This window comes from Ceratosolen solmsi, unplaced genomic scaffold (assembly GCF_000503995.2).
Source record: "Ceratosolen solmsi marchali unplaced genomic scaffold, CerSol_1.0 scaffold10, whole genome shotgun sequence".
NCBI lineage: Eukaryota > Metazoa > Arthropoda > Insecta > Hymenoptera > Agaonidae > Ceratosolen > Ceratosolen solmsi.
Genome location: NW_011948412.1, coordinates 13,062,114 through 13,090,007, shown reverse-complemented (window position 1 = coordinate 13,090,007; position 27,894 = coordinate 13,062,114). Strand labels below are relative to the sequence as shown.

Below are 27,894 nucleotides of genomic sequence, written 5' to 3'. Positions count from 1 at the left end.
AGTTTAATATAACGAATTCGCTTCTTTCAAACTAATAATAGATAAAGTATTTTCACGAAGTCGAAGCTTTACTTCGTTTCCTAAATAGTTTCGTGATAAAATTTACAAAATATTCGAGATTATTTAATTTTTCGTTTATAACGATTTAACCTGTTAATATTCATTTTTACTAACTTTTATTTGAATGTAAAAAATAAAAAATGAAAAATTTTTGCACTTTCCTACATCTAGTTTTTTCTGCATTACTTAGGTAGGTAGGTAGAGAGAGAGAGAGAGAGAGAGAGAGAGAGAGAGAGAGAGAAGACAAATTTACGCTATAATCGCAAATAAAAATTTACGCCCTTTATTGAAAAATTATAATCACGCAAAACATTTTTATTCCTTCAATGCCATCAATACAATGGGGTATATATTAATAATGACATTAAATAAACGTTTTTCTAGAATGATAATATTGTATGTAATTGCTTAAGGCAGAGTTTGCAAAATAAACTTGTTTACAAATTTTCTGCCCTGGCTCTCATATCCTTGGTCTAATTGTTCTCATAGGTCTTAAATAAAAATTACTCCGTTAAATTAATATCACAAAAATTATAAGAGAATATACAGAATTTTATGAAAATTTAATCAGATCCATTAGCATTTAATGATATTATTATCATTTCAACAAGATAATGTGAAAAGATCTGTATATGAAACGCAATAAAGAAAGTATGCTTGGCGAGAATGTCATTGTGTAATCTACAAATCTATTTATAAGTACAAACATAATTTAATCTTCCATAATAAATACCTCGCGAGGCACACAGATTACGCACCATTCGTAATAGTTTTGCCGCGAAGCCGTAAAAAAAAAAATGGGGGAAAAAAGAAAAAGAGGGAGAAAAAAGAAAGAAAATAAAAAAAAAAGAAAAAAAAAAAGAAGGAAAAATAAAGAAAAAACGAAGCTCGAATAAAAGAAATGAAAAAACATTCGCGACAAAAAACCATCGCCGGCGCAAAATCTTCGATAATACGTCTCGGGCTGCACACGTAGCGCGCGCGCGCGCGCGCTCACACACACACACGCACACACACACGCACGACCGCCGTCGCGCCCGTGTTCACACGCACACACACACCTGGGGAGGTTGCGCGATAGGCCATTATTACGAGCCCTCGGTTGACTTTCTTATCGCCTCCTCCCGGTCTCTCCTCTTTTCTTCTCGTTTCACAACACTCGACTCCTCATGCAGCATCGCTCGGTACGTACGTACCACCGTGGCGCAATCGCAACGGCCGTCGTCGCTCTCGCAACATACGATCGGGAACGTCGCGATGATAAAACCGCCCGCAGTCACGAAATTCAAATCTCCGGATACTCGTCGAACTTGTTATTCCCCGGACTCAATTAGGGCCTCATTGTATGGCGAGGAGTGCGAGCAGCGCCGCGATGAGACTCGCCGCCCCAAGTCCGGCGAATTACATAAAGCGTTGGCTCTACTCTTGTATTTTTAAAATGAAGTTAAACTTAGAATATTTACGGTCTGCCAACAGTTTTGGCTACATTGATTGCGCACTTCAAAAAGCGACCTCTCTTACAACATTTTCGACATTTATATAACGCGCGCTGTCGGGGTGCACGCGATTTAAAAATCCTTCGTCAAAATGCAAAAAAGGGAAAAAAAATCATAATGAACAATCTATTAGATTTACGCATTTTCGCTAGAGAATCGACTCTCGCAACGAAATAGCCAGAGGGAGAGAGAGAGAGAGAGAGAGAGAGAGAGAGAGAGAGAGAGAGAGACGAAGAAAATGAAATTAAACCTAAGCTTGCTAAAAGTTTACGTCATTCTGAATATATGAAGTAAATCTGGAACAAATGTAACGAAACGTTTGATCCGAGTAAACATTGATTTATGCTTCAACTTTTTCTCGGAATAGAAGATTCGAAAAAAGGTATTCCACGATAAAATGTATCTTACACATTCGATGATTTAATAAGTCTCATAAAACGCCCTAGGAAATACAATAATTTTAAAATGGTAAAACTTGCCTCTTGTATATATAAAAGGGTAAGTGAAATATTGAAATTAACAGTGCGCTCGTACGCCTGATTATCCCATATGCTATTTACGATGACGCAGAAAAATACAATATTTTTAATTATTCACTGGATTTAAAATAAAAAAAAATATATATATATATATATATATATATATATAATGAAAAACCTGACGAAATTGGAAAACAAAGTTATCTGAATCATGTATTTGGAATAAGATTATTTATTTCTTAACGAATATTTCAAAATGCTAATTACGCATACTGTGTCGCATTTTATATTAAAGTAATAATAATAATAACAACAACAACAACAACAACAATAACAACAGCAACAACAATTAAAGAAAAAAATTCAGTATCAATGTTTATCGCTATATTATAAAATACAGTATTAATCAAGATACTTAATTTTAATTATTTTTTTAAAAATATTTTCTTCGTTAATTAATTGGACACATCTCTGTAATGTGTATATATATATATATATATATATAATTTTGCACGAGTATATGAAAGTAATGTAGTATAAAAATAAAAACTAGTTTTTTCATTATTTTATATAATACAACGGAAATGTAACAAAAAACCAAAAAAGAAAAAAAAACAAAAAAAAAATACACTGCTTAATACAAATGAATTTTTAATAAAACTTTGAATATTTTTTTTTTAATATTAATAAAATAAAAAAAAAAAATAATAATATTAGCGAACTAAAGGTTGTCGATATATCGTATTATTCTGCTCTATTGACGTAAATGTTTAATGTGAGTTCATTAATCGAAAAAGCAAATTAAACTAATCAGCATTAACACAAAATTGTATTACGAGCTTAAAAAATTATTTACCAACCGACTATTTGTATACGGGATTATAATAAAGTCAGCTAATATTTCATACATATCAAACAAATAAGCATAAAAGTTGTGAAATTATTAAAAGCAGTTAGAATGACAAAGTCAATTGTTAGAAAGATATCGGAAAGCAAAATTCCTGGGTAGATTGAATGAGAATGCGAGCGCGAGAGGTCTCCTCGAGACTGCGCGTAACTAAAATTTTATGAATTATTTTTCAGAATCGATGTGCACGAAAGCAGCAAATACACTCGTTGAATAATACCTCGATAAGTCTGATTATAATCAAAGAATTATTATTGGCAGATAAGATTACGGCAAGCCATACACTCACGCACGCACGCACGCACGCACGCACGCACGCACGCACGCACACACGCAGAATTGCAAAATCCCAGCAGATAGAAAAAGAAGCAGGCGCACGTGTGTAAGCGTAGGCTTTGGTGTGCGTTTGCACGGGAACGTCGCCTTTTGAAAGTAATCAAATTTACCTTGAGCAAAGATCGTCGTTCTTTTGATAGTCTTAATGGCGGCTAATTCGAGATACGTGTGTATGCCGTGCGGTTATGATCCAAGCGCCGCCATACACGGAGCGAGCAATTATTCCGGTCAAAGAAATTTCGAGCCAAACGCAATGAATTGCAGCGTGGGTGTAATAAAAGATATTGAAAATTAGTCCATATTGATATTCATGAGTCCATTTGAATAAGAAATTGTACCATTCAAATGCTCGTGCTGTTGAAATTATCCCTCGTCCCTCAATAAAACTGACGAGCGTATTTTTGTGGGTAAGGTTGTTGTTTTTTCTTCGTCAAATTGCTGGACGATGTAAGCGAAAATGGTATATAATATCGATTAGTTTTTCTCCTCAAAGCTACTTCTCTCATTTTAATATTAAATTGTCGTTATCATTAATAAGTACTCTCGATACCGCAATTATTCTTTAAGCTCACGATACTTTTTTTTTTTTTTTTTTTTTTTTTTTTTTTTTTTTTTTTTTTCATTTTTCTTTTTTCTTTTGCCTCAATTATTCTACGACATTCTACATCTGTTTTAACAGGTTTCTTCTCTCTTCTTTCTTCTTCTTCTTCTTCTTCTTTTTTTTTTTTTTTTTACATATAACCACGTACATTTTTCAAGCATTAAGACAAAGCTAAACTTATCATTAAATATCATTTTCTATTAAATTTCAAGCGGCTAGTTCAACTTTATACATACATATATTGTTTAGCATGCATTTAAATTGGACTTATTCATAAAACAATTACGTGTGCGTCATAGAATTATGATTTTGAAATTGTTGGCGTTGCCAGGCTTGTATTACAGATTGGATAACAAATGAATTTTACGCTTAGTCTTACGCAAATTACGGAATTAGATACAATCAACAAAAAAAAAAAAAAAAAAACAAAAAACAAAAAAAAAACAAAAAAAGAAAAAGAACGAAGAAAAGTGTGGGGGGAATGTCGGCAAATAATCGATGCGATCGAAAAGCCGTTGAATGACGAAGAATCAAGAAAATATTCAGATTATCAGCGCAAGATCATTGACTTGGTGACATTCCAAAAAAAAAAAAATAACTGTTTGAAGAAGCCAATCTTCCGTATCTTTACAATTTCTTCAAGGTAAATCTCAACTCAAGGTGATACATTTAATAAAGCAAAGCGTGCTCGGGTACTCCGTTTAAGAAAAAACAAAATGTCTCGATAAAGAAGCCGCCGTTTAACGTCGCTGAGGAGATTCTTCCCCCTCCACCACATTTAAGCTTATTAACGAGATCACGAGCAGAAGCAGAATAGTGCCGTTCGTTTATAGAGTCGAGGATTTTTCGAAAAGAGCCTGCTTATGAAAAGGAGCGAAACGATGGAGCCAGAAATATTGCCAATCATAGGAATCGTTGACCCGAAAGTCCCTGGGACACGCGCATACGTATGTACGCACGAAAATATGGGGGCAAGCATCACGAATACGAGCCTCTTAATGAAATTGAGTTCGAGGCCGATTTCGGGGATACGCATGCCAATGAATTTCACGCCTACTGGATCATGAGATTGCTCATAATAAGGGTCTCGCGCAGTCGAGTCGAGACTACACATGCTAATATTCTCCTACGTTTACCGGCGATTCAATTGATGAATCGCGAGTCCGATATCGCAGCGATGACTTATATTTCATCCTAGAGGCTCTCGAAATAAGGCCCCGAGCGCAGTTGGTGGGGTATATTACACAGCCGCGTACGGCATTGGTCGACGAATTTTTGTGAGAAATTTTGCGATTCGAGTCAACTTTTTCGTCGTTGCATGCTCGCTTGTGCTGCTGTAACGTTAATGCGTAGCCTCTAGCCCTCCTCCCCCCCCCCTCCAAATCCCCATCCCCATCCCCAATCCCCCATCCCCCATCCCTACCATTGACAGCGAGAGATTTTATTGTACTTGAAGCTTGAATGGTACTGGGTATGTAACCAAGCTGCTCTACCTCCACTTCTATCGCGCTCGTAATAATTCTATTAAAATAATATCGGAATTAACGTCCACGCTTATCGTAATTATATATTTGATAATATCGAGCGGCTTTTATTCAGCGATTGGCGAATTTCATTAATCCTTTAAACATATTTGTTCCCGTGAATTTATGGTTACGTTCGGTGGTTGGAAAAAAAAAAAAAAAAAAAAAAAAAAAAAAAAAGGAAACAAAAAAAATAAAAAAAAAATGGATAGTGTAAGATTTTGCTTTGTCTTTATTATTTATTTTCTGTTAGTTCAATTCATAGACGATCGAGTTAACACGGCAGAATGTAATGGTAATTTGTTTCGTAATTAGAAACCCCGCGATATTCTTGTACATCAGGCATTGGTTGATTTACACATTGGGCATTTAAAGCGATGAGAATTGTTTTCAATTTGTCGGCGTTGAAAAAATTCACTCTCATCATATCGTCACAATTAAATTAATCATCATGGAATATTATCCGATATCGTTACACAATCAATTCGGCGGACGAGCTTTGATATCTTCGTACAATAATAAGTCACCGGCTTAGTCGACAATGTAAACCATTTACATATTTATCGAAATATTTCTCTCAATTTTTATTTTTCCCCTTTTTTTTTTTTTTTTTTTTTTTTTTTTTGCTTTTTGCGAGTTGTGTAATAATCCGAAGCGGCGCTGAGTATCGGCACGACGCGAAGTTTATATTTCGTCGCTATGTGTTAGTACGTAATCGTATAACGAGATACGTCGTAAGAGCATTATCGAGGGTAATTTGTGAAACCTCAACTACCGCAAGGCTACATTAATTTCAATCTCAATACCTCAACATCGAGCTTTATTATAATAAAGCCAAGTGTCTTTGGTCGTCAACAATTTTCGCGCAAAGTCATTAAATGTGCGGTCGAACTTGATTTTTCTCGAGGCTCTTCTCGGAGAACGAGGGGGACCCGTTATACACCCAACGTGTACACCAAACGTATCGTACGGATACTTTTACAGAGCAATGGGACGTTATGAGCTCTAAAGGTGATATGCGTAAGGAGAATTTCGCAGGGCTTATTATGGAAGTGAGAAGACGATTGGTTGTTTTTCTGGTTGGTCGATCGCTTCTTACGAAAACGTCATTTCTTAAGAGGTCCTGCCCCCTCCCCACCCCCCTCCCCACCCCCACCCCTCCCACAATTCTCGACAATTTTAAACTATTAACTCTTGGATATAGATTTCAGCATCGACAGTATTATCAAAAGTCTTTCAGATCTTTCTCTAAGATGGCTCGCCTTACATTCATCAAGCCTTCGCTCATGAACTTGCAATTGAATCGCATCCATCTTGTATGCGACTTTGAAGTAAACAATTTCATTATCAAATAAATACATAATTAATAAACTAGCCTTGATGATTTTATAGAAACGCATGGCGTTTCGGTCTCTCTCTCTCTCTCTCTCTCTCTCTCTCTCTCTCTCTCTCTCTCTCTCTTTCTCTCGAAATCACCGTTACATTACATCGAGTAGAATTCTTACATTACAGGCATTAGAGAACATTTTTTTATTCAAAAAAATAAAAAAAATAAAAAAAAATAAAAAAAAAAAAAGAAGAAGAAGAAGACAAAAGAAAAAAGAACTCTCGAATAAATTATTATAAAATGCTCGTAAATATACTTGAAATGTTTTATGCAAGAATTACATCAGCACACTCTGCAAATATTCCAAAACATTTATTTTACAAATTTTTAAAAGCACATTCATTAGTATTTTAAAGTATTGAAAGCAAAACTTACAGATTCCTTTCTCACAAATGTCCTGGCACATACCTATGAATCACACGCATTTGCACGTAGTTCTATGGAAGTAAATAGTGCCCCGCGTAAACGTTGATTACCGCATAAGTGTAAAATTCGCGATTATCACAGCAATTAAGCTCGCCCTTACGCAATTGACCATAAGCGCACTTACATAGGAGGAAAAACGGCCGAAAAACGTTCTTATGACGAGCGTCGACATAAATAATGATTCGATCCTACGCGCTAAATTAGGCTCAAAATCTAGGTAGGACCATGCAATTTGTCAGTTGCAATTGAGTTCGGGATTTTAACAAATCATCATATATTGAAAATACTGGAACAAAAGTGATCATTGCCGTTTTTAGACCGAGTAAAGTATCGTCGAACGCAATCCTGTCTGCAGCTTCGTACGACCATTGGCTTACTTAATTACGGTAGCCTCTGTGAATTTACAATCAAGATTCAACTTATCTCTGTACAATCGATTGTAAAATGTTAGGTGCGAGTATTACCGGGAATAAACTTCGTCCTTGCCTCGGTGATTATAACCGCCGCAGTTAATAATCTAGCGGGTAATTGTTCGTGCGTCGCGTCATCGTGACCGACGATACGGGCACGTCGTCATAGGTTCCTGAACCACTTGCCAAGAATTTCGTATGCATGTATAACGTAACGCATAGTGGCGTACGATTCTTTCATTGTATCCGGTTGCCGTTTCTCTTAACGCAACGGCTCAACATTTCTAATAGGACGACTCATTTGATTTATAACGAATATCTGGCGAGTTTTTGCTTTTTCTAAAATCGAGCTCATTAGCAGTTCCCATCTTTGATGCATTCGATGTTTTAATGCATGGAAGTTGGCATTATATATTTATAAAACGATGCTTTCGAAAGAATTATAGACTTTTAATGGTTATACAAGGCATTAATCATTATAGTAATATTATGTTTAAATTGTTGCCTCTTAATATTTATATCCCGCAACAATCTAACTGTAAACGGTTCACTTAATTATTTATCAACTCTGGCCGGCTTTTTTTGTTAAAAATTGCCTATTATTTTTTGTTATATTACTGCATAATGACCGATTAATGATGAGTTGGCTTTAATGTTTTAAGTATCGGGTAGGTTTTTTTTCTTCTTCGATTTTAGTACGTAAAAAAGATTTATACTATTGGAGAAAGTCGAATTTACGAGAGAATATTTATATCATCATTTGCATTCAATTCATCATTTCTGTGGGACAAAATTTCCAATATTAAAATTATTTCGTTTTATGTGCACGCGGTTGCGTGTATATATATGTGTGTGTGTGCGTGTGCGCGCGTACGTGCGTGCGTGTGTGTGATTTTTTGTAAAACAAACATCGCATTTTTTTCTCTCGATAATTAAATTAGTCTAACCGATGCACTTGTCTAAATTTGAAAAAATCGTCGGTATTAATAATATTTAGAAATATTCTTTCAATATTCATGCGTTACAGTAACAGACGTTCCAAAAAATATTCAGTAAATTATTATTATATTCTTTTCTATCTCTATTAATCAAATATATTATTAACAACGACTTTCATGATAAATATAAGAATTGTTATGAATTATCGCTTGTTAAATGTAATTGATTGTGAACTAGGAATACTTTCAAGTTGAGTAGGAGACAACACGAGATGTAATTCTCATAAAAAGCTGGATCTGCAGTAGTTGGAAGTTCATAGTGAAAAAAAAAAAAATGATTATTTCATTCATGACGACCTACTTTCTTCCTGCAAAACTAAAACGTTTAATAATCACATATACATATTTTTCATTGACCATTATTTTACAATAAAAAAGGTATAAACCAAGTATGAACGAAGGATTTGTTTTTTGTACAATGGAAACTATTTTGTTATTGCAATAAGTATATTGTTGCTGAATCAGCTCACATGGATTGCATTAAACTGTGCAATTTTAACTTGGAATTTCAACCTTACAAGAGATCATGTGAATAATAATTATTTAAATATTTATTATCTTCGTTAATTATTAGAATATAATAATAATAATAATAATAATAATAACAATAATAATAACAATAACAATAATAACAATAATAACGATAATAACGATAATAATAATAATAACAATAATAACAATAATAACAATAATAATAATAATAATAATAATAATAACAGTAATAACAATAGCAATAATAATAAACTATTTATTAATTAAACTTAAATACGATTGAAACGATTTATTTTTTCACTGTTTAACGAGAATCGAGTTATTATATTTACGCGTCTGTTAATTCAGTTCATGGAAAGTATTGCACTGTAAATAGGAGAATTTACCAAATATAAAAATACAAAGAACTACTGTACTATTTACGCTTACCGTAGATACTCTGAAAATTATACTTAAATATCTGTAAAAACTCGCATTTACCAAATAAAGCATGATTGTTTCATAGCTTACCTCGATTGATTAATATTAATACACAAGTTTAATACTGAATAATGTTAGTTAATGAAATTTTAAATCTATATTTGTGACATCAGAGACTCGCATTTTTCATTCTCAGCCGGTTCTTATGGACAAAAGATATTGCACATTGTATGCATTGCGCAGTACTTGACTCTGGGCGCAAGCTTTTGATTCGGATTTCTTTAAAGACGCTACTTGCACAATAGAAAGCATGTAATACTTTCATAACTACCTTTTGTGTAAAGTAAAAATAATAATAATTATAGCGATTGCAATTTTGTGTTTAATTTTACAACTCTCTTGTCAAATCGATTACTTTAATTTTTCTGTATCTTTAATGAGGTTTAGAAAGTTAATTTATCTCTAAATCCTCAAATTTAACGCTAACTGCTTATCGAAAATAATATCAAAGCTAAAAAGAAAAAAAGATGAACTAAATGTTTGATAAAATTTATTTATTCATTACTCTACCATATCATGTATTTATTATATATAATAAAGGGAAAATTGCTGCAAAGTATTTCGAAGCTTTGATTTGATGCTAAATAAATGTTAAGGAAAAAATTACTGATAAAAATATTGAAGAAACTGTTGGACATTGTAGCTTGTTATTTAAATTATTTTGTATCGCCATACGAGTCATAATTGCATACCAGTTTTATTCGTAACCTAAAAAAGGCCATCAAACTTTTACATTTTACATTTTCCCATGTGTACAAAGGTATCGATGTTCTGATGTTCACAATACTTTCAACACTGATACAAAAAATATATAAATCTTTAGTAACAAGTAACATGTAATGGGAATAGAGTTACGTTTTTAAAGGATAACTACAACACAAAGTAGAAATGTAAAAATGGAACGGATATCGCGCAACAAACTATATTATGTTATTCCAAATGGCGATGCATACAATTGAGAGGAATGATAATTTAGAGTTCGAAAATAGCTATAAATTATGATTTATGATAATAATCTGAAAAATGTTTGAATAATTCACGTCTTAAAGAGAATGCCATTCGATGATATTTGTTTGTAGTTTGACTGGGAATTCAAATATAATATTTATAAATATTTTAAATTATTATAAAAATTTCAATAATAATTTAGATTTTGCGTCAATAATTTCTTAAAAAGATGTGATGTAAATAATAATTTTAACGGGAAGTTACAAAGAATTGGAAAAATAATTATTTGACGAAAAGTGTGAACTTTATAGATATACTATATTTCTGAAATCAAGTTTTATTATATTTTATATAAACTATAAACTTTAAAACGAGTAATTCGTGATATATTATAAAGAAACATGCAATCAACGATTATTATATTTTATATTTGCATATATTTTTAAACAATTGTCTTAATAATAATAATGGCATGTGGAAAACGATTAATAGATATTTTAATATCGTAAGAAATTAAAAAATAGTCATTTTGTCCAAAGTAATTGTTTAAAATTGAAAGCACTATAAGTTATATGTATGATGCAAAATAAAAAAGAGCTTATGTAATCTAATGTCGAAAAAGTGTATTAAGCGTATATTTGTAAATATCACAATGTGTGATCTTTGAAAGAAAAAAAAAATATTACCAATAAAAAGTTTTATTTCCCATTAATCGATATAATTCGATATATTTATCAATATAGTTAACTTATATTTTTTTTATAGTTTTTATAGTTAATTATTTTATTATTATTATATTTTTTTTTCAATTACATATTAGGCTTTTATAATAAAAAAATCTTTTATGTATGAAATATACGTACTTTTAATTATATTTAGTCATAAATAAATTATTTTAATTAATTTTTAAATTAAAGGTATATCTTTTAAATTAAAGAGTGTGCGTGCGTGCGTGTACGCGTGTGTGCGTGTGTGAACTTGTTGTAATAAACGCAACAGTTGTACGTAATAATTAGTAAAGTATATTAGTTTATATAAACTATACTCGTTTGGTGCGTTCATGCATGGATCTTAAAAAAGGAATAAAACGCAATGAAATAGTAAATAAAAATTTAATTTTTAAATATTATATAAGAGATTGTTTCGTGACAGGAATTCGGCAGGAATACATCTGGCATGTGTTAACAAGGTATATAATGTTGAAATTTTATTATAATGTCATAATCTTCTAATCAAATAATTACTGATATCATTCAGTTGAGTATAGAAGGTATTTCAAAATTCTAATGTAGAGTATTATATGATGAATAATAGGGAATAAACATGTTGATAATCTTCACTTTGACTTGCTCAATTCCATCCTTATCGCAACAATATTCTTCAATGCAAAAAACTTGTACACGTAAATTTCTTATAATAATATTATATTATGTGCAAATACTATACCCCATATATCTATATATACATAAATTAATAAATATATATATTTTAGAATATTGTCGTGTTTTCCAATATTACGAAGCTATTGAATTTTTGTTAAGTCAAAGGCTTAATTTACCAACAGTAGTTTAAATCGATAAGTGCTCGAAATTTTGTGTAAACCAATAATTGAAACAAAGTTTCTTAGAGCATCTAATCAAGCGTTTCCATAATTACACAGTTTAGACATCCGGCATAACCGAAGGCTTTGTTTTCCAAATAAATTACAACAAATCGAACGATAAACTCAAAGTCGCTCGCTCAATAAAGGCAGTTTGGCTTACGAGTTGGCAATTGAGCTTCTCCAAATTTATATTCCAAACGAGCAGCCGAGCTTTTCCATCGCCTCTCGACAATACGCGACGAAATATGAAATGTTTCCGGCCCGACCGACGCAATTACGTACGATTCTCGTCCTACGCTGGGCGCGGCTGAGTTTTTCCGGCCCGAGACGCGTTTGAAATATCGTTGCACCCGCGGCTTGCGTACGCGGAATTTCGATAAGATTAGAAGCGAGTGCGGTTCGCTGCAGCTGCTCTGGTCAGCTGCTCTGGTCGCTCCTTTACATTTTCGTTGACATTTTGATAGAATAACGAAGGCGCGAAGCAGATCGATGACGTGCAATTCTCCGATCGGTCTTTCGTTCGCCTGCACTTTGCCAAGAGCGACAGCTCTTAATAAGTAAGCAACCTAATAATTAATAATAAATAATTTTATTGCCGTACGAATTAATGTTCGAACGCTAATTCTTTATGACGTCTTCTTTATGAATTCGATACCAGTCTTTTCTATGTATCTTTAAATCGGTATTTTTCGTACACAAAAGCAGATAGCACAGTGATGACACTGTGTGCGCGTATGGCGGCGGGGGAGGAGGGGGAAGAGGCACTTACGAGGCATGTTTGAAAATCTTTGACAATTATTTAATAATAACTTCGCGGCCTTATCGGAATTAATTCAAAAGCATGCTTACTTGGGCATTTTTACAAAAGCTTTGGAAACTCAGTTGCGAGCGGCGATATTTAATCAATCGTAGATATCTGTACGTTTTTAATCAAAGACACACGCTATTCGAAAGCTTAGATTTTAGAAGCAACGTCTTGTGTAAACTTTTTTTTTTAGTTATTGCTACTTCTTCGGAACAATTATAGCTAGGATATACTAGAAATTTGAAGAAGTATTAATATTTGACTAAAAGACTATTTGAAATTTTGTTTAAATGTGATTCATTTTTCATTGGCCTTTGATATGCAAAGTTATTTTACTGTTTACTCAGCTCAGATAAATGAAGTTTTTACATTAGGAATCGCGGTAGTTTTTCGTATCAAATAAATAATTTGTGAGAGAGAGAGAGAGAGAGAGAGAGAGAGAGAGAGAGAGAGAGAGAGCTAGGTAAAAAAAATTTAGTATTCACATGAAAGGCACAAAATATTCGTACAACACTTACAAAAAAATAAAATAAGAAAGATAAAAAAGAAACACCCGATTTATTGAAAACGTGTTTCGATACTTTGGCAATCGAAACACTAGTATCGTGTTAAGCATACGACCGACTCGCTAGACGCGAGCAACGTCCCCCCCCTCCCCCACCCCCAATGTCCTTTACCCACTCACGGAAGTAGCCAGATAAATTAAAAAATTAAAGACGTATCGAAGCGCGGCGCATCCTCTTGGTTACGGCAACGATCGCTCGCAAAATGAGTAATACGAGGTGAAATCAAACGATCGGTCGGCGAATAATCAATTAGCCGTCCCGTAGAGAAGAGAGGATTGGAGAGGATGTTAGAGGAGTCTCGATACCGGATGTAATAGCGCGCGCGCATGCGTAGGCCATAGAGTCAATTTTCCGTGAACACGACGTCGCTTGCGCGTGATCATAAAACTTTGGTTGCGTCAGCGTCAGCGTAGCCAAGGTCTGGCCACTGATTCGATCATCCGCGAAAAGAATCATCGAATATTTCGCGTTTTCGTGATCGAGCCTTCAAAACAGTTAAAAACAACGAGCGAGTTTTTTGTGCGGAAACGCTTGGCGATTTGGTCAAGTGTCAAAGACTTTCAATTATACTCATTATTCTCGTGCGTTTAGCTATAATATTTTACAGGGTATAAGTGACAATAGCAAAGTGTAATGTTAATTAAAGATCTGATGAATATAATGGATATCAAAAGTTACACGGCGACATTACCTGTGCGAAATAATTTGTAATTAATTATTAATTTTTCAACATTGTTTTATTATTCAAGGTTGAGGATTTTGAAAATATGAGTTAAAATTCAACGCATGATACTGTTGAAGTCAATGAGTGAGTCTATTAATTTACATCTTTGCGGTACAGTAATTCCACCTTTTATTATGCCGTGTAATGTATTTATTTATAAATTTCATTATTATATAAATATATTTTTTTAACAAACTTTTTACTCGATGACTTAGGTTTATTGATGAAATCCGCTATCGCTAAAGTATATTTGATAATTCTCATCAAAGTATCGCGTAAATTTGTGAAGATTGTGTAAACGGTGTATTATATCATAGCTATTAATCTTTTTAATATTTTGTAACTTATAAAAATATTACGTTGAAAATATAGATCGGGGGGGGGGGGGGGGGGAATATATATATATATATATATATATATATATATATAGACTTTTGTTTCTTTTTCCCATTAAATTATATCGCGTAATTAAATTTATTCGATTTATAAATAGGAAAATTTCTCAAGAAATATAAACTTACGAATAAAGATTGCAGGAGGAACTAGACAAGTAATATCTGTAGTAGAACTTTTTGGGGAAAAACATCTTACTTAAAACTAACTGGGGATATTGACATTGATAGACGTCTTGAAATAAGAAATGATATTTTTATTTATAATCCTACAATACTTTGTTTTTTTTTTGTTTTTTTTTTTATTTAGTTTCTTTTTGTTTAGTTTCTTTTTGTTTTTTCTATTTTTAATTTAACGCGTATGTCTATCTATTATTATAATACTTATGTTATTAATATTTATAGGTCCTTAAAATTTTCAATTTTAATATCAGAAGCTCGATAATACACGTTGCTAAATGAGAAAAAAATGAGAAATACTTTCGAATATACAATGTTGCCTCGTAATATTGACGACGTATTAAGTATTTTACTAATAATTTATATATAATTTGTTATTTCAGAATAAGATAAAGCCATATTAAAGTAAAGGAAAAAAAAAAAATGTTTAACTCTTAGAGTTATTTAATTAAGGCTTGATGAGGGAATTTGCATAAATCACATATATATTCTTGTCATTATAATGTAACAATTTCAAAATTTCGTTAATACAAGCATTGATAATATCGAGTCACATTATGACATGATCGTAGATCATAGATCTAAATAATATCAAGCCATTGATTTACGGCCATTATAATTATGAAATACTATTGTACTTGTTCGTCCAAACCGTTTGTACAAAGTTGGTTTATTTGAAATAACAGACAGAGTATATAACCATGGTAACGTGGAATGATTTTAATCATAAATTACATGTTATTTCTCTGAGATTGTCTTGTCTAAAGCTACCGTAACAAAAATAAACGTATGGAAGGGAGAAAAGATTTGGAAGGAATGGAAGGCGAGCGATCGCTCGTGTCAACGAGGAAATTTGAAAATCAGTCCTCGTGCGCATCGCATCGCGTGAATCGGGATTTGATAAACACGAATAGCGCCCGCAGCGATCTACAACACAGAGTCGATAATCGAGGTCTTGACTCTCGACGACGAGATACCGTAGAGAACTCCCGGGCAGTTCAGACGTATGCACACAATGTGCCTTATCAAAGTCCCATGACACCGACACCGTTGCGTCAGATGAAGAATTTTTGCGCTTGAGCGATAAGCCCATACATGCCTAGATTATGTATATATAAGAAGAGCTCGGGCGTATTTGTAGACGGGAGAACTAACCGTCTACAATAATTAGCTAAGCCCCGCGCATTCGCCACCACACTCGCGCACGCCGACTTACTTTATTTACAAAATCGATCCTGTCGCATGTGTCCACTTAAATCCGCACTTAAATGTACCTTTTATTTAGCGAGATTTCCCTTGGAGGTGTACAATCATAACGACATCCTTTCATGGTGATCGTTCATCATTGTCTTTGATTATTTGTTATACAGTCGGATTTTATATCACGTGGCATCACCAAGATACACTTTGTTCATTTGAGTTTGCTCTGTATGAGCACATGAGCCCAATATCCTTATAATCTCCGTTCGCAGGTGGCTGAGCCTGAATTTTTCCAAGATGAACTGGATTCATGGATTTTTTCTTAAATTACTTAATACTTGATAATAGAAATGACAAAGTTTTGATATTATGCCAAAACACCATTATAAAATAGAAATTGAATGTTAAAATCTTGAGAGAGAGAGAGAGAGAGAGAGAGAGAGAGAGAGAAATTCAAAGGCGTAAAAATATATTTAAATCGAGTCGATTTCATAATAGCGTCACACGATATAATAATCACACCTTCGTGCAAAGCAAATTATCTTCAAATTTCATTATTAATTATATAAATTGTTCTCAAAGTACTCAAATGTATTTATTATCAGTCAATATTAAAAAAATATATATATATATATGCGACTTTACGTCATCAAATTGTAAAAATATTGGCGCTGATTTTTGTTTTAAAACTAAAAATTTTTTAAATCACAGTGACACATCTCAAATGTATTCGTATTTAGTCATAAACATAAATAGAATCTGGCTAAAAGTAGAAATACAATATTAAAAAGCTCATTTAATATATTCTTCAACGTATGCGAAGTATTAGAAGAATACCTTGACACTTTTTTTTGCAAACAGTACAAAAAGAAGATTTTTGTTTTATAATACGTTTGTCTTATAAAACAAAGAGGGGAAAATGAGAGCTCGCAGCTGCGAATGCGTAAGCGGCGCTTCGTCAAATGTTTTCTCCAGTAAATACTTCGAGGAATCTTGTAAGGCTAAAGATTCTCTAGCACGTGACGTGCTACTATCACGATTAATAAACTTCATCTCATACTCTCGTTTAATTGATAAGCCAATTACTACCTATACACTGTCACTTAATTTTGCCCGGTTAGATTTTTAAGTTAATCTTACTTTTTACTCGATATGTGCATTCTGTTAGGGAATGCTGAAGCACTGCGCATCGCACTTTATAAAGATTTTAATTGAATTTTCGTGTATTATTAAGTATTGAAGGTATTTTCTTTATCTTTTTTTTCCTTTACAGCCATATTATTACGGTATAATTAATAATGCGCGTACCCCAAACCCCGAATGAGACAGTGTAAAGACTTTTCTTGTTTCCTTGATTACCATTAATTAGAAAGGATAATTGTAAAAAAAAAAAATTTTTTTTTTTATTTTTTTTTCTTTCTTTTAATGAAATTAAAGTTTATCGTAAAGTATTTCCTACACATTATATGTGATGAAATTTTCGATTTAAAAAGAACATAATTTAAGCAATCTTTTCGTTAAATTGGTAAACTCGCTAAATCATGATAAGTGATACAAAAAAAAAAAAAGAAAAAAAAAAGAAAAAAAAAAGAAAAAAAAGAAAAAAAAAAGAAAAAAATAGAAAGAATAAAGAAAAACAAATGTTTTTCCAAAACGTAGCATTAGTTTTTTTTTCTCAGTTACAGCTCGATTTACAAGAAATGCTATAAAATTAAAAAATGTTTTGTCACCTTCGATATAAATGAATAATGAATAATGATGAAATATTGAATGCAGTTAAAGTAATCAAAAGACAGAAACTCATTATTTACGGAATATTTGCCGTTGTTGCGCTAACTGTAAGAATAAATGTATTATTACTGCGAAAAATAACATAGCGCATATTATTCAACCGCAGTGATTTTTCACTCAATTTTATTAACAACTTGCAACTGGAATATCAATCATATATTTCTAACGAATGAAAATTTAGTGAAAAAAAAAAATAGCTTTTTACAATTTGTAAGCGGGCGTGGTTGTGGTTCTATATTCTAACTTTATTTTCCTTTTAATTTTTAATCGATAAACTTTTGATACGTAAAAACTATTTTAATATAATAATAATAATAATTAAGTGAATAAATTCGTAAATTTATCGGGGAAATTAAAATGCTCCCGGTGTCCATTAGAGTAATCGCAAATTTATCATTATTATCATATATTAAAAATTTCAAATAATTAATTCAGCAACATTTTCCCCTTGAAATAGAAAATAAATTATTATTTGTCTCAAATAAAATAATGAATTAAGTACTAGTAATTAGGAAATAATTTTATAATATCATTGACATTATTTCTCTCTCTCTCTCTCTCTCTCTCTCTCTCTCTCTCTCTTACGTTACTCGAAACTTTATGAGAATATAAAAAGGATTTCACAATTTTTCGAGAATCACGGAAACATTTTTAATTATGTATATGAAATCAGCACTAACGGAGTGTATTTATAGACAATATATCAAGCACGTTTTAACAAATTTTTAAGACTACAATATTGCTAATATTAATTATGTTATTGACCAATTCAATAATTTAGTAACATTTATAATTGCATTCAAAACATTTATCGTATTTTCTAAGACATGTTTACAACTGAATACACACAATATTCTTAATATAATGAGCACTTAATATTTTAACACGATATTTTTTATCGTGAAATATAAATAAATTTTTCCTGCAGCTTGATTGTTAATTTAATTTATATTTTTCAGCAAAATTGTAAAAAGAAATTGCATTTATCCATTAATGATCATGATATTCGATGTATTAAAATTATTATATCAAATATAATAGATAATTAGTCGATTTGAAGGGGGAAAAAATTAATTATCATAATCTGAAATTTGAGTTTATTTTATTCGGGACAAGATTCTTTATTGTTGGGTAAGACGTTCGGAGTTAAGAAATTTTATAAGTATCGCAAGATGTTGTTTGGCATTTGTCCTAATTTAATAAAATAACGCTATAATGAAAATACTTGTACGCATAAGATTATAGAATTGTAATGACGAATAACAGGGAATTATATAAAATAAAATAATCAACGTCATAGTAAATATTTTTAATGGATTATTCTATTGTTTACGAAAAATAAAAAAAAAATAAATAAATAATAAAAAAAATAAATAAATAAAAAAAAAAATAAAAAAATGAAAAAGAAAAAAAAATCCAACGAACTCTTATAGAATGATTTTTATGCTTATCATAATGCGACATATCGTGAGCTATTAGATCTAGTGATTTCAAAATGTTCCATGAATCACTCTTGAGCAATACTTCATATACGTTCACGTTTTTAATTTTGTACGAAATTCCTCGTGCACAGTATTTTAACTAACTCGCGTAAATTATAGTTTATAAATATACTATAGAAAATCGTATTTTAATATTTTATAAACTAAAAAAAAGTTATTTTGAGCAATACACTTAAAAGTCATCTGCATCGGCAGCTCGGACGAACGTGCTTACGTCGTGAATTGCATTTACTTATTTTTTAATTACTCTAGCCGCACTCTCTATCCACTCCCGCATAAGTTCATTAGATAATGAATCATTAGTCCTGTTAGGATATTCTAGCGGTCGGCCGATAGTAGTAAAAAGTGTCGAGCTACTAAAAATTGTGGCAAATTGACACACTATTTGCAAGATCGACGTCGTCGCCGGAGAATTGCGGCAGAATTGCGTATGTGTCTGTTCATCAGGTAAAGGACATTAAAGCGCGTAAGAGTTAATCAAGCGGAATTGCATCAGCATCACGTGAGTCTCGTATATGAGAATTTCAAGTGCAGACGTTAACTAAAGAATTGGCGTTAGGCGCGCATCTTCCATATCGGCCATCGGATGACGGAAAACGCGTAAAACTAATAATCATGCAGCATTAGAATAGACAGAATTGCGCAATGGTCCAACGTTCATAAAAATTATGTAGAGTTAAGCTCGGTAAGAAACCTGTATTTCATCTCGGTTAATCTGTTTTGCAGATAATATGGCTTAGCCTGATATCATAATTTCGTAAAACCACTCTGCTTCCAAGTTGCCGTGCAAACGTTACAATGCCGACCTTGCGAGCGCTGTTCGTTGCATTTCATACTTCCATTAAGACGCGTAGGTCTAAGTACATTATGCCGCTCATTAATTGTGTCGGCAATACACGCGACGCTTGTCAAGATTGTAAGATTTAGACGGTTTCTATGTAAAGTCATAATCTTAAGAAATTCTATGAATTAACTCGTCTTAGTCTTTGGAAGCGCTTGTTAATCTTCTTCTTCTTCTTCTCGTTTGTTGTTTTTTTTTTTGTTTTGTTTTTGTCTATTCTTCGATAAATGCATAGGGCAAACAAACATTGGAAAATCGCGCGATAATGTCTCCTCTCGAGTATCGATATCAGATATTGTAAATCCGACGGATTTCTAAAACACTACTCTGTATGAGGCAAACATTCATCTGCAATAGTGTAGTCGAAATTTTACCTAGATAATGCCCAAATCTACCGCAGATTTCATGCATAATTGAAAACAAGCAGCTGCTGAATCGTCATGGGAACGGAGATTCTTATAAAATTAACCTGAAAATTACCGTTCATATTTGCACGATTTTGCAAACGTACGATTAAAGTACTGACATTACATCGAGAGCACTTTTCTAAATTTCATTCACTTCGGATTTCTCCTGTAATGCAAAAGTACCACCATATCGATAATATAAATAGCCGATCGTCTAATGTTATCGCATTGCATCAATTGCATAGAACGGATAAAACGATACTATACTTATGGCATTTGCCATGTCATTTTATATATTATACTTGACTATTCGTACACATTGTATAAGCTGAATTATAACGGCAAAAGCCACGTTCCCAGCGGCCAATTATCAGATTAAGCATAAAGATTCTAAGTCGCTTCCGCGATTCCGAGTAACAAAGTGCAACAAAGCAAAAGCGCTCAGCAGGCAAATTTTTGTAAGATATACTCACGAGCACGGATATATAGCACACAAGTAAATGCGCGCGCGCGCGCGCCTACTTAGCGACGCCACACGTCCCGGAAGTCGAGTAATCCGCTACACGATCCTCTTCCGGTGACTTTCTTTCTCTCTCTCTCTCTCTCTCTCTCTCTCTCTCTCTCTCTATATATATATATATATATATATATATATATATATATATATATATATATACATCTCCTAGATGGCCGTACGTGGCCATACCTCGGCAGTATTTGAAAATGTGAACGTTAGTGAAACGACGAATGGCAATGTACACCGAATAAGCCCGTCCTGACATATTTTTCTCCACGTCGTAGCTGCGAGGTTCGATCTACGTAGGCTCGGCAAGGTAAAATCTTTCTCACATTGCGTTGATTATTCGCCGGATTAACCATAGATTCAAAAGATATATATTTTATCGGCAAAAAAATTAACGTCTTTTCAAAATTCGTTGAGTCGGCCGTGCTTCGAGAAAAATTTATGAAATCTACGTTTTGTAATATTCGAGGACAATTATTTATACTCGTAAATTTGTTAAGATTTTTAAGGCAATGGTTAACTTTTTCTGTTCATTTTTCTTTTTTCTTTTTTCTTTTCTTTTTTTCTTTCTTTTTTTTTCATTTTTTTTTTTCTTCAAATTTAACAATCCGCTGTAACGATGGATTTTTATCGAGTCTTACACTTCGTAACTACTCGTTAAGGAAGAGCCTGCATTGAATTGCAAAAGAATTAAACGAATGAAATATTATTTCGACAGTTTAACAGTGAAGAAAGTAAGAAATTAGATTGCTCGAAGAATGCTTATTTTGAGTATTCATTAGTCGGATATTATATTTACTCAATAGTTTCGCCCATTACGCAACTGAATTTGCTTACGTTAAGAAAAACAGCTTACCAAAATACAAGCTGACATGTTAATTAATAAGTGCGCGAAAAAAAAATCAAGATTCAATATAAATTTTAATTTCATTGATATGAATGGTAAGGCAAGTATGGACAATGTAGACGATTTAGTGAAAGGGAAGAGTCGAGAGGGTATTCCGTAATAAAGGAATGAAACTTAAAAGCAACTCTCTCTCTCTCTCTCTCTCTCTCTCTCTCTCTCTCTCTCTCTCTTTCTCTCTACACCTCTCACTACCTCTCCATCGATGTAAGAAACTGGATCCTGCGAGTTCAAATGGGCGGAGAATAAGAGAAAGATTACGGTATAAGTAATAGTAATACAATATACAAAGACTACAAGACCATCGAATGCAATAACATGGGGAGTTACTTTCAGAAATGTGGCAAAGATATTGATCTGAAACTTGATTTTGTAAGGCTTCGAAGCGTCGTTTTCTGATTACCATTCATGTATGCTTTCTTTCAATATTCTTACGATTCATTGGCTATTTGAATATACAATATACTTACATATCAGTTTAGGACATGAAAACTAAACCAGAGCGTCAAATTTCACGAATGTCCTCGATTGTTACAACAGATATGCTTCGATATAAGCAAATACTCGAAGCTATTGATTTGATTTGTCTATTGCTAGTTGCGCATTTTATTTGCATTTCTTAATCGTATGAAATATAGTGTGAGATTTAATTAATGTCAGGCGAGAGTGAAAAAAGTCCTTGTTGAAACGACCGAATACATGGCTTAATTGATGTACGAGGAGAGCATGGAAATATAAATAATTGTGTTGTTACGTTTGAGCATTGCAATCTGCTAATAATGTTGAGATGACAATTTATAGAATAGTTCTGAAATAATAATAATCGTTCGAGGAGAAAGAGTGCATTAGGGAATCTGGAAAGCCAACTTGTTGTTGCGCAAATAAAAGACAATGTACGCGTAAAATACGTTTGAGACTTTATTATCGAAATAGGATATTATGTTAATTATTGAGCCCAAGGATCGCTTTTACCAAATTAAAATTTTGTCATTCTTTAATAAAAAATGCCGTTGATTAAAGATGTTTATTCGCATTATTTCAATAAGAACGTTGGCAATTCTTGTTAAACGGTTCAATTGTACAATATTCCATCTTGAAATATTGAAATTTTTCTACATTTATCAAACTTTTCTTCAACATTATGCCTAAGTACATCTAGTAATAACGATTGTGTGACTAAAGAAATGTTATTAATAACTTAAAATGATAAATTATTTATAAATATACTCTTGCTTGGCAATACCCTTCTCCCGCCAACCATTAACAATCCGAGTTCTGATATATATTTTTTATTTTCTATTGTTTAACTAATTAAGGAATAAATTACACGTTTATTAAGCCACTAATAATATCATTATGAAATGATAAAGTCGTGCAAGTGATTGACTATAGTATCCATAGGCTCGCTTAAAATGAGGAAAATTTCTACTCCAGCACTTTCCCACCGACAGACCATAAAATCACAAATAATCTCCAAGCGTATCGCACAAGAAGTCTTAGCTTTTAAAAAAAGACCTCTAATGCCGCACAGGAGGCTGTCGTATGAAAGAACTTAAGCGCGTTGGTGGCGGAAGTATGAAAAAAGGGCAAGAAACGCCGGGCTATGAAAAAGTCTTTAATACAACATTTCTCGAGCGCCAATGAGTGAAAAAGAGAAGAGGGACAAAAGCGCGTGTACACCCTGTATTTCCGGCGTGAAAAGCTCACTGGAGAAGGAGGACAGGAAGAGCGCATCAGGTATACGTCAGCACCAGACCTGTCAGGTATATGAGCCTTTGTCGGTACAGTTTGTGCATGCGCGATTGGCATCCAGGGGATTTCATTTTCTCGGACGGCTCCGCGTTCGGAAGCCCGCCCGCCGCGAGCCGGAAGTCGGATCGCGCACCTCGCAAAAACGAAGGCTCAGCTTCCGTTTTTCTTCTTCTTCTAATTTTACTTAAGATACCATTACTATTTAACGTTCGAGGCGAACAGTGTCGGCGAGTGTCGAGGTTTTTCTTTTTCTATTCGAAGGACGATTTTACCGCATAGTTGGTGTATACGGTCAAGGCGTCGATGGCTCGAAAACCCGTTAGGAACTCCATGTTCTACAGCCTAAATTGGTCAAATTTAGACTCTTCTTTCAAAGAAGAGACGAAATGACAAACGGCCAAACCGACTGGTGGTACGTCTGACACTGAAACGCTTAAGTTCATTATTTTTAAAGAACGACGTCGTGGCTCTTGAAAAATCAGCGGTGGAAAATGTACCTCAACACGAACATTGAGACGTAATGGACTTTGTTGGCCATTATTTACTTATTAGTTAAGCCAATTGTTATAGAACAACGATAAAGCGTTAAAAAATATTCGCTTATAAATTCATTGGATCTCGTTGTCCAACGCGACTCCTCTAACCAACACAAATACGGGACTTGTTCGTAACGAAGCAAAGAAATATTTATTACGAGCGCTTTTGAACGACTTTCGAAAGTCATTTATTTTAATTTAACGTCGTACCTAGTGCTGAAATTTTCATGCAAAGTGCAAACGAAGAGGAATCGCTCCCTAGCGAAATAACGGCAAAGCGAAAATAATGACGTTCCGACGTGCCAACTGTCTCCCTCGTACGTACATTAGCCCATTCGTTAGCTGCCGAAACTTTGTAGAGCCGCAAATACGCGGACCATACGGTGCCGAGGTCAATACCAAGTTCCGTTACTTTCTCGCTCCTTCGCGCTTAACGAAACCGAAGAGAATAGCATCGTCCCAAAAGTGGCGTCACTGCAGTTGTTATCAAGAAGAAAAATCAGGCTTCTCTTTTCTCCTCCTCCTCCTCCTCCTCCTCCCCCTCCCCGCTCATCCCTCTCCACCCTCTCCCTCCTGCCCGTCTCATCCAGCCGGATCCACTACGTTAGGAACGTGTTTAGTGCGTCACGCAAACGATTCCTATACTTTGGCAAGGCGTCGAAGGAACCCCGGGGCCAATAATACACAGTCTCCGCGCGAAAGGGAGGGCCATCGTGTCTTTGACTTCCGGGGGTGCATCGTCCCCCTCGGTAAACTGCCGTCATTCCTGACCGGTCTCCTTGTCTTCGCCGCGGGAGGCGACGACCCGAGGAAACATAGAGACAAGAGGAGGACACGAGCCCCGCAAAACAGCTGTCATTTTGCCCTCGGTGTTTCCGTATCAGCCCTTTAACCCCTAACGAGGGCTTTCACGTCTCCAAGTTTCGTCGCCGGGTCAATTTATATGGTCTGCGCCCGGAAACGCGTGTTTCGACACGCTGCGACGCTTTTCTCCGGCGCACCTTCTTTCATCGCGCACCGGGCTTTTTTCCCCGCTGTTTTTCCTGCTGTTATTGCTGCCTATTGCTATTGCTGATGCTGTTGCTGATGCTGCGCTGTCTAAAGAGAAGAGGCAGGCGGGTCGGATATCGGAATACCGTGGCCGATTTATGAAAATGTCTCGTATTGGCCAATTGGACTGTCAATATTTTTTCCCGTGCACTCTTCTAGGCTAGACGTTTGCGTGGTCGTATTGTCCGAGAGAAAAGAAATGTGTCAAAGCCCATTCAGTTTGTGTAAATTCGCTGAAATAATATTCAATTAATATTAGAAGTAAGAATGCTTCGTTTAATATTCAACATACTTGTTGAATATTCAAAAATTTTACTACGTGCTACTTCATGCTGTGATCGAGCGAAACAACAACTGCCATATGTACAATATAAGTGTACTATTCATTCCTTTTTTTTTATTCCACCTCCGAAAAAAAAAAAATCTTCACATATACTATCCATGTAATTTCCTTTTTTTTTTTTTTGACTTTTTTTTTTTTTTTTACATGCATGGATCGTAAATGAAATTTTTACGATTTTGAAAATGACCTTAAGGGAGCTCGTAAAACCAATTCTGAAAAATCGTCGGTACGTAACGAGGATTGCACAGATAATTGTGAATGAAGTAAGGAAGATATTTAACTAAGCACTGATATGTTCCCACGCTGTAAAAATTTTAGATTAAGACTAGAAATTTTGAAAACTAAAGAGGAGTTACTGGGTTTCCCGATATTTTATATCATTATTTAGCATGACGTAGTAAAATGCCGACCAAATGTCGAGTCAAATTATAATATTTCTTTCACAATTTCGTTGGCAGGCTGAAGCTGCCGACGACTCACAGTTTCTCAAGTCTATAAAGAGCGATAAAATTTGAGAGAGAGAGAGAGAGAGAGAGAAAACAATCTTTACATAGATTACTCAATGTAGACTGGACAGAGTCGAAATTGACTATATATATATATATATATATATATATATTTATTTATATTTTTAATAATGCAACTGCATTTAGCGATTGCAGGAAGTGTGTTCTTGGAGTTAAATTTCAATGTCGGCGATCAAATAATCTAAGAATCTTTTCATCAACAATTCAACAATATTTTCTAAAGAACGTAATTGCAACGTAAAGTACGGGAATCATGAAAATATACGGTGTTTAATTATTAATGAATCAAAGTCCCATAGAGTACCCTCGAAAAATGACACATTTCATAAGTACGTACCTCACTTAGTAAGCCTCGCCAACAAAGGAGATTGAACAACTTCCCCTCCCCCCTCCCAACGACACGTGTTTTTAATTTCTTCGATTTCTCAACTCAAGAGCTTGAAATAATCCTGTTAAAAGAGGAAAAATTTTCTCGGTTGTCCGAACCACCTTATGGGCGGATCTTTTTTTTTTTTTTTTAATCGAACTACGTTTTCATTGTGTAAATGTTTACACGCTTAGGCCGGACGAATCGGAGTCGTGAAAACTGATGGATACTGAGGCGAATTGTTATTTCCGTACGATGTCAGTGGGAGAGCGAGCTGACGGCAATTAAGTCGAATAATTTACCTCAATTATAAATGACCTTCTTGAAAACTGAACTTGATAAGTGTCATGCTGATGTACGATAAGATATTGAAACTGGTTTCGGTGGTACCGAAGGTTCGGCTAAATTATTTTTATCGCCAGTGTATTCCAATGTGATTATTCGTTTGCATAAATCGTTGAATATATGCGCACATCCTAGAAAAGTCACCGATATTTCCTGTCTATCGTTTTACTACCTTTATCGATAGCGACATAATATCTGCTGGTTATTTTTATTCTCATTATTAATATCGTCACTATTTATTTCATCGCTGTACAATAAACATTAGAAATAAAAGCACTAAAATGTGCCTATCGAATGCCCTCTGCAATTCTCTAAATAATGTGTTGTAACTGCATAATTTCTCGAAAATAAACGATATATATATATATATATATATATATATATATATATATATATATATATATATGGTAAGGATAATTTCTTATAAAATAATACCAATTAAGAAACAATAATACATTGGAATTGAAAACTTTTGAAGTAAAGGCTACCGATTAAAATAATATTGATGAATATTGTGTTGTAGATTGTTGTATAGTAAAATGCTGGGGTACGCATAAACAGGAGAACAAAAGATTCTCATATTTTACCAGTAAATCTATATATTTTTCTATAAATAACTTGAACGTTTAAGATGTAAATTTGAAAAAATGAATTACATTTGTAGAAGAAAAAAAAATATCGACTAAAAAGAAAGGTGCCTGATTAATTAGATATATTAGATAGTAACAATGCGTAGAATTGATTGTTCAATAACTAGTTTAATATGTAATCTCTTATGATCGAATTGTGAAAAGAAATAATTCTTTTTACAATGTAATTTATTGAAGATAAAACCAATTATTTGCAAATGCTTCTATACTTATCAAACAGCCTATAGAGCCTCGTGATATTTAAAATTTAGATATTGAATTTAATCTAATATTTATATTAATATTAATTTAAAAAAAATACACTCTGCGATCCATTATATTCTTAATATTAATCCCTGAATAT

The 27,894-nt window shown here is 33.5% G+C and overlaps 1 protein-coding gene across 2 annotated transcripts in view; it reads left to right on the top strand.

The window, feature by feature from the left end:
* Nucleotides 1-27,894, top strand: part of LOC105360045 (probable RNA methyltransferase CG11342) — an 84,706-nt gene that overhangs the window by 41,542 nt on the left and 15,270 nt on the right. Inside the window, exon 1 of one of the 2 annotated variants that reach the window (XM_011496830.1) lies at nucleotides 14,217-14,325. The exons of the other annotated variant lie outside the window; for it this stretch is intronic. Coding sequence (XP_011495132.1) covers nucleotides 14,304-14,325 — 22 coding nt within the window. The 5' untranslated portion in view covers nucleotides 14,217-14,303. Of the gene's footprint in view, nucleotides 1-14,216; nucleotides 14,326-27,894 lie in introns of those variants that run through there. 2 annotated transcript variants of the gene reach the window in all.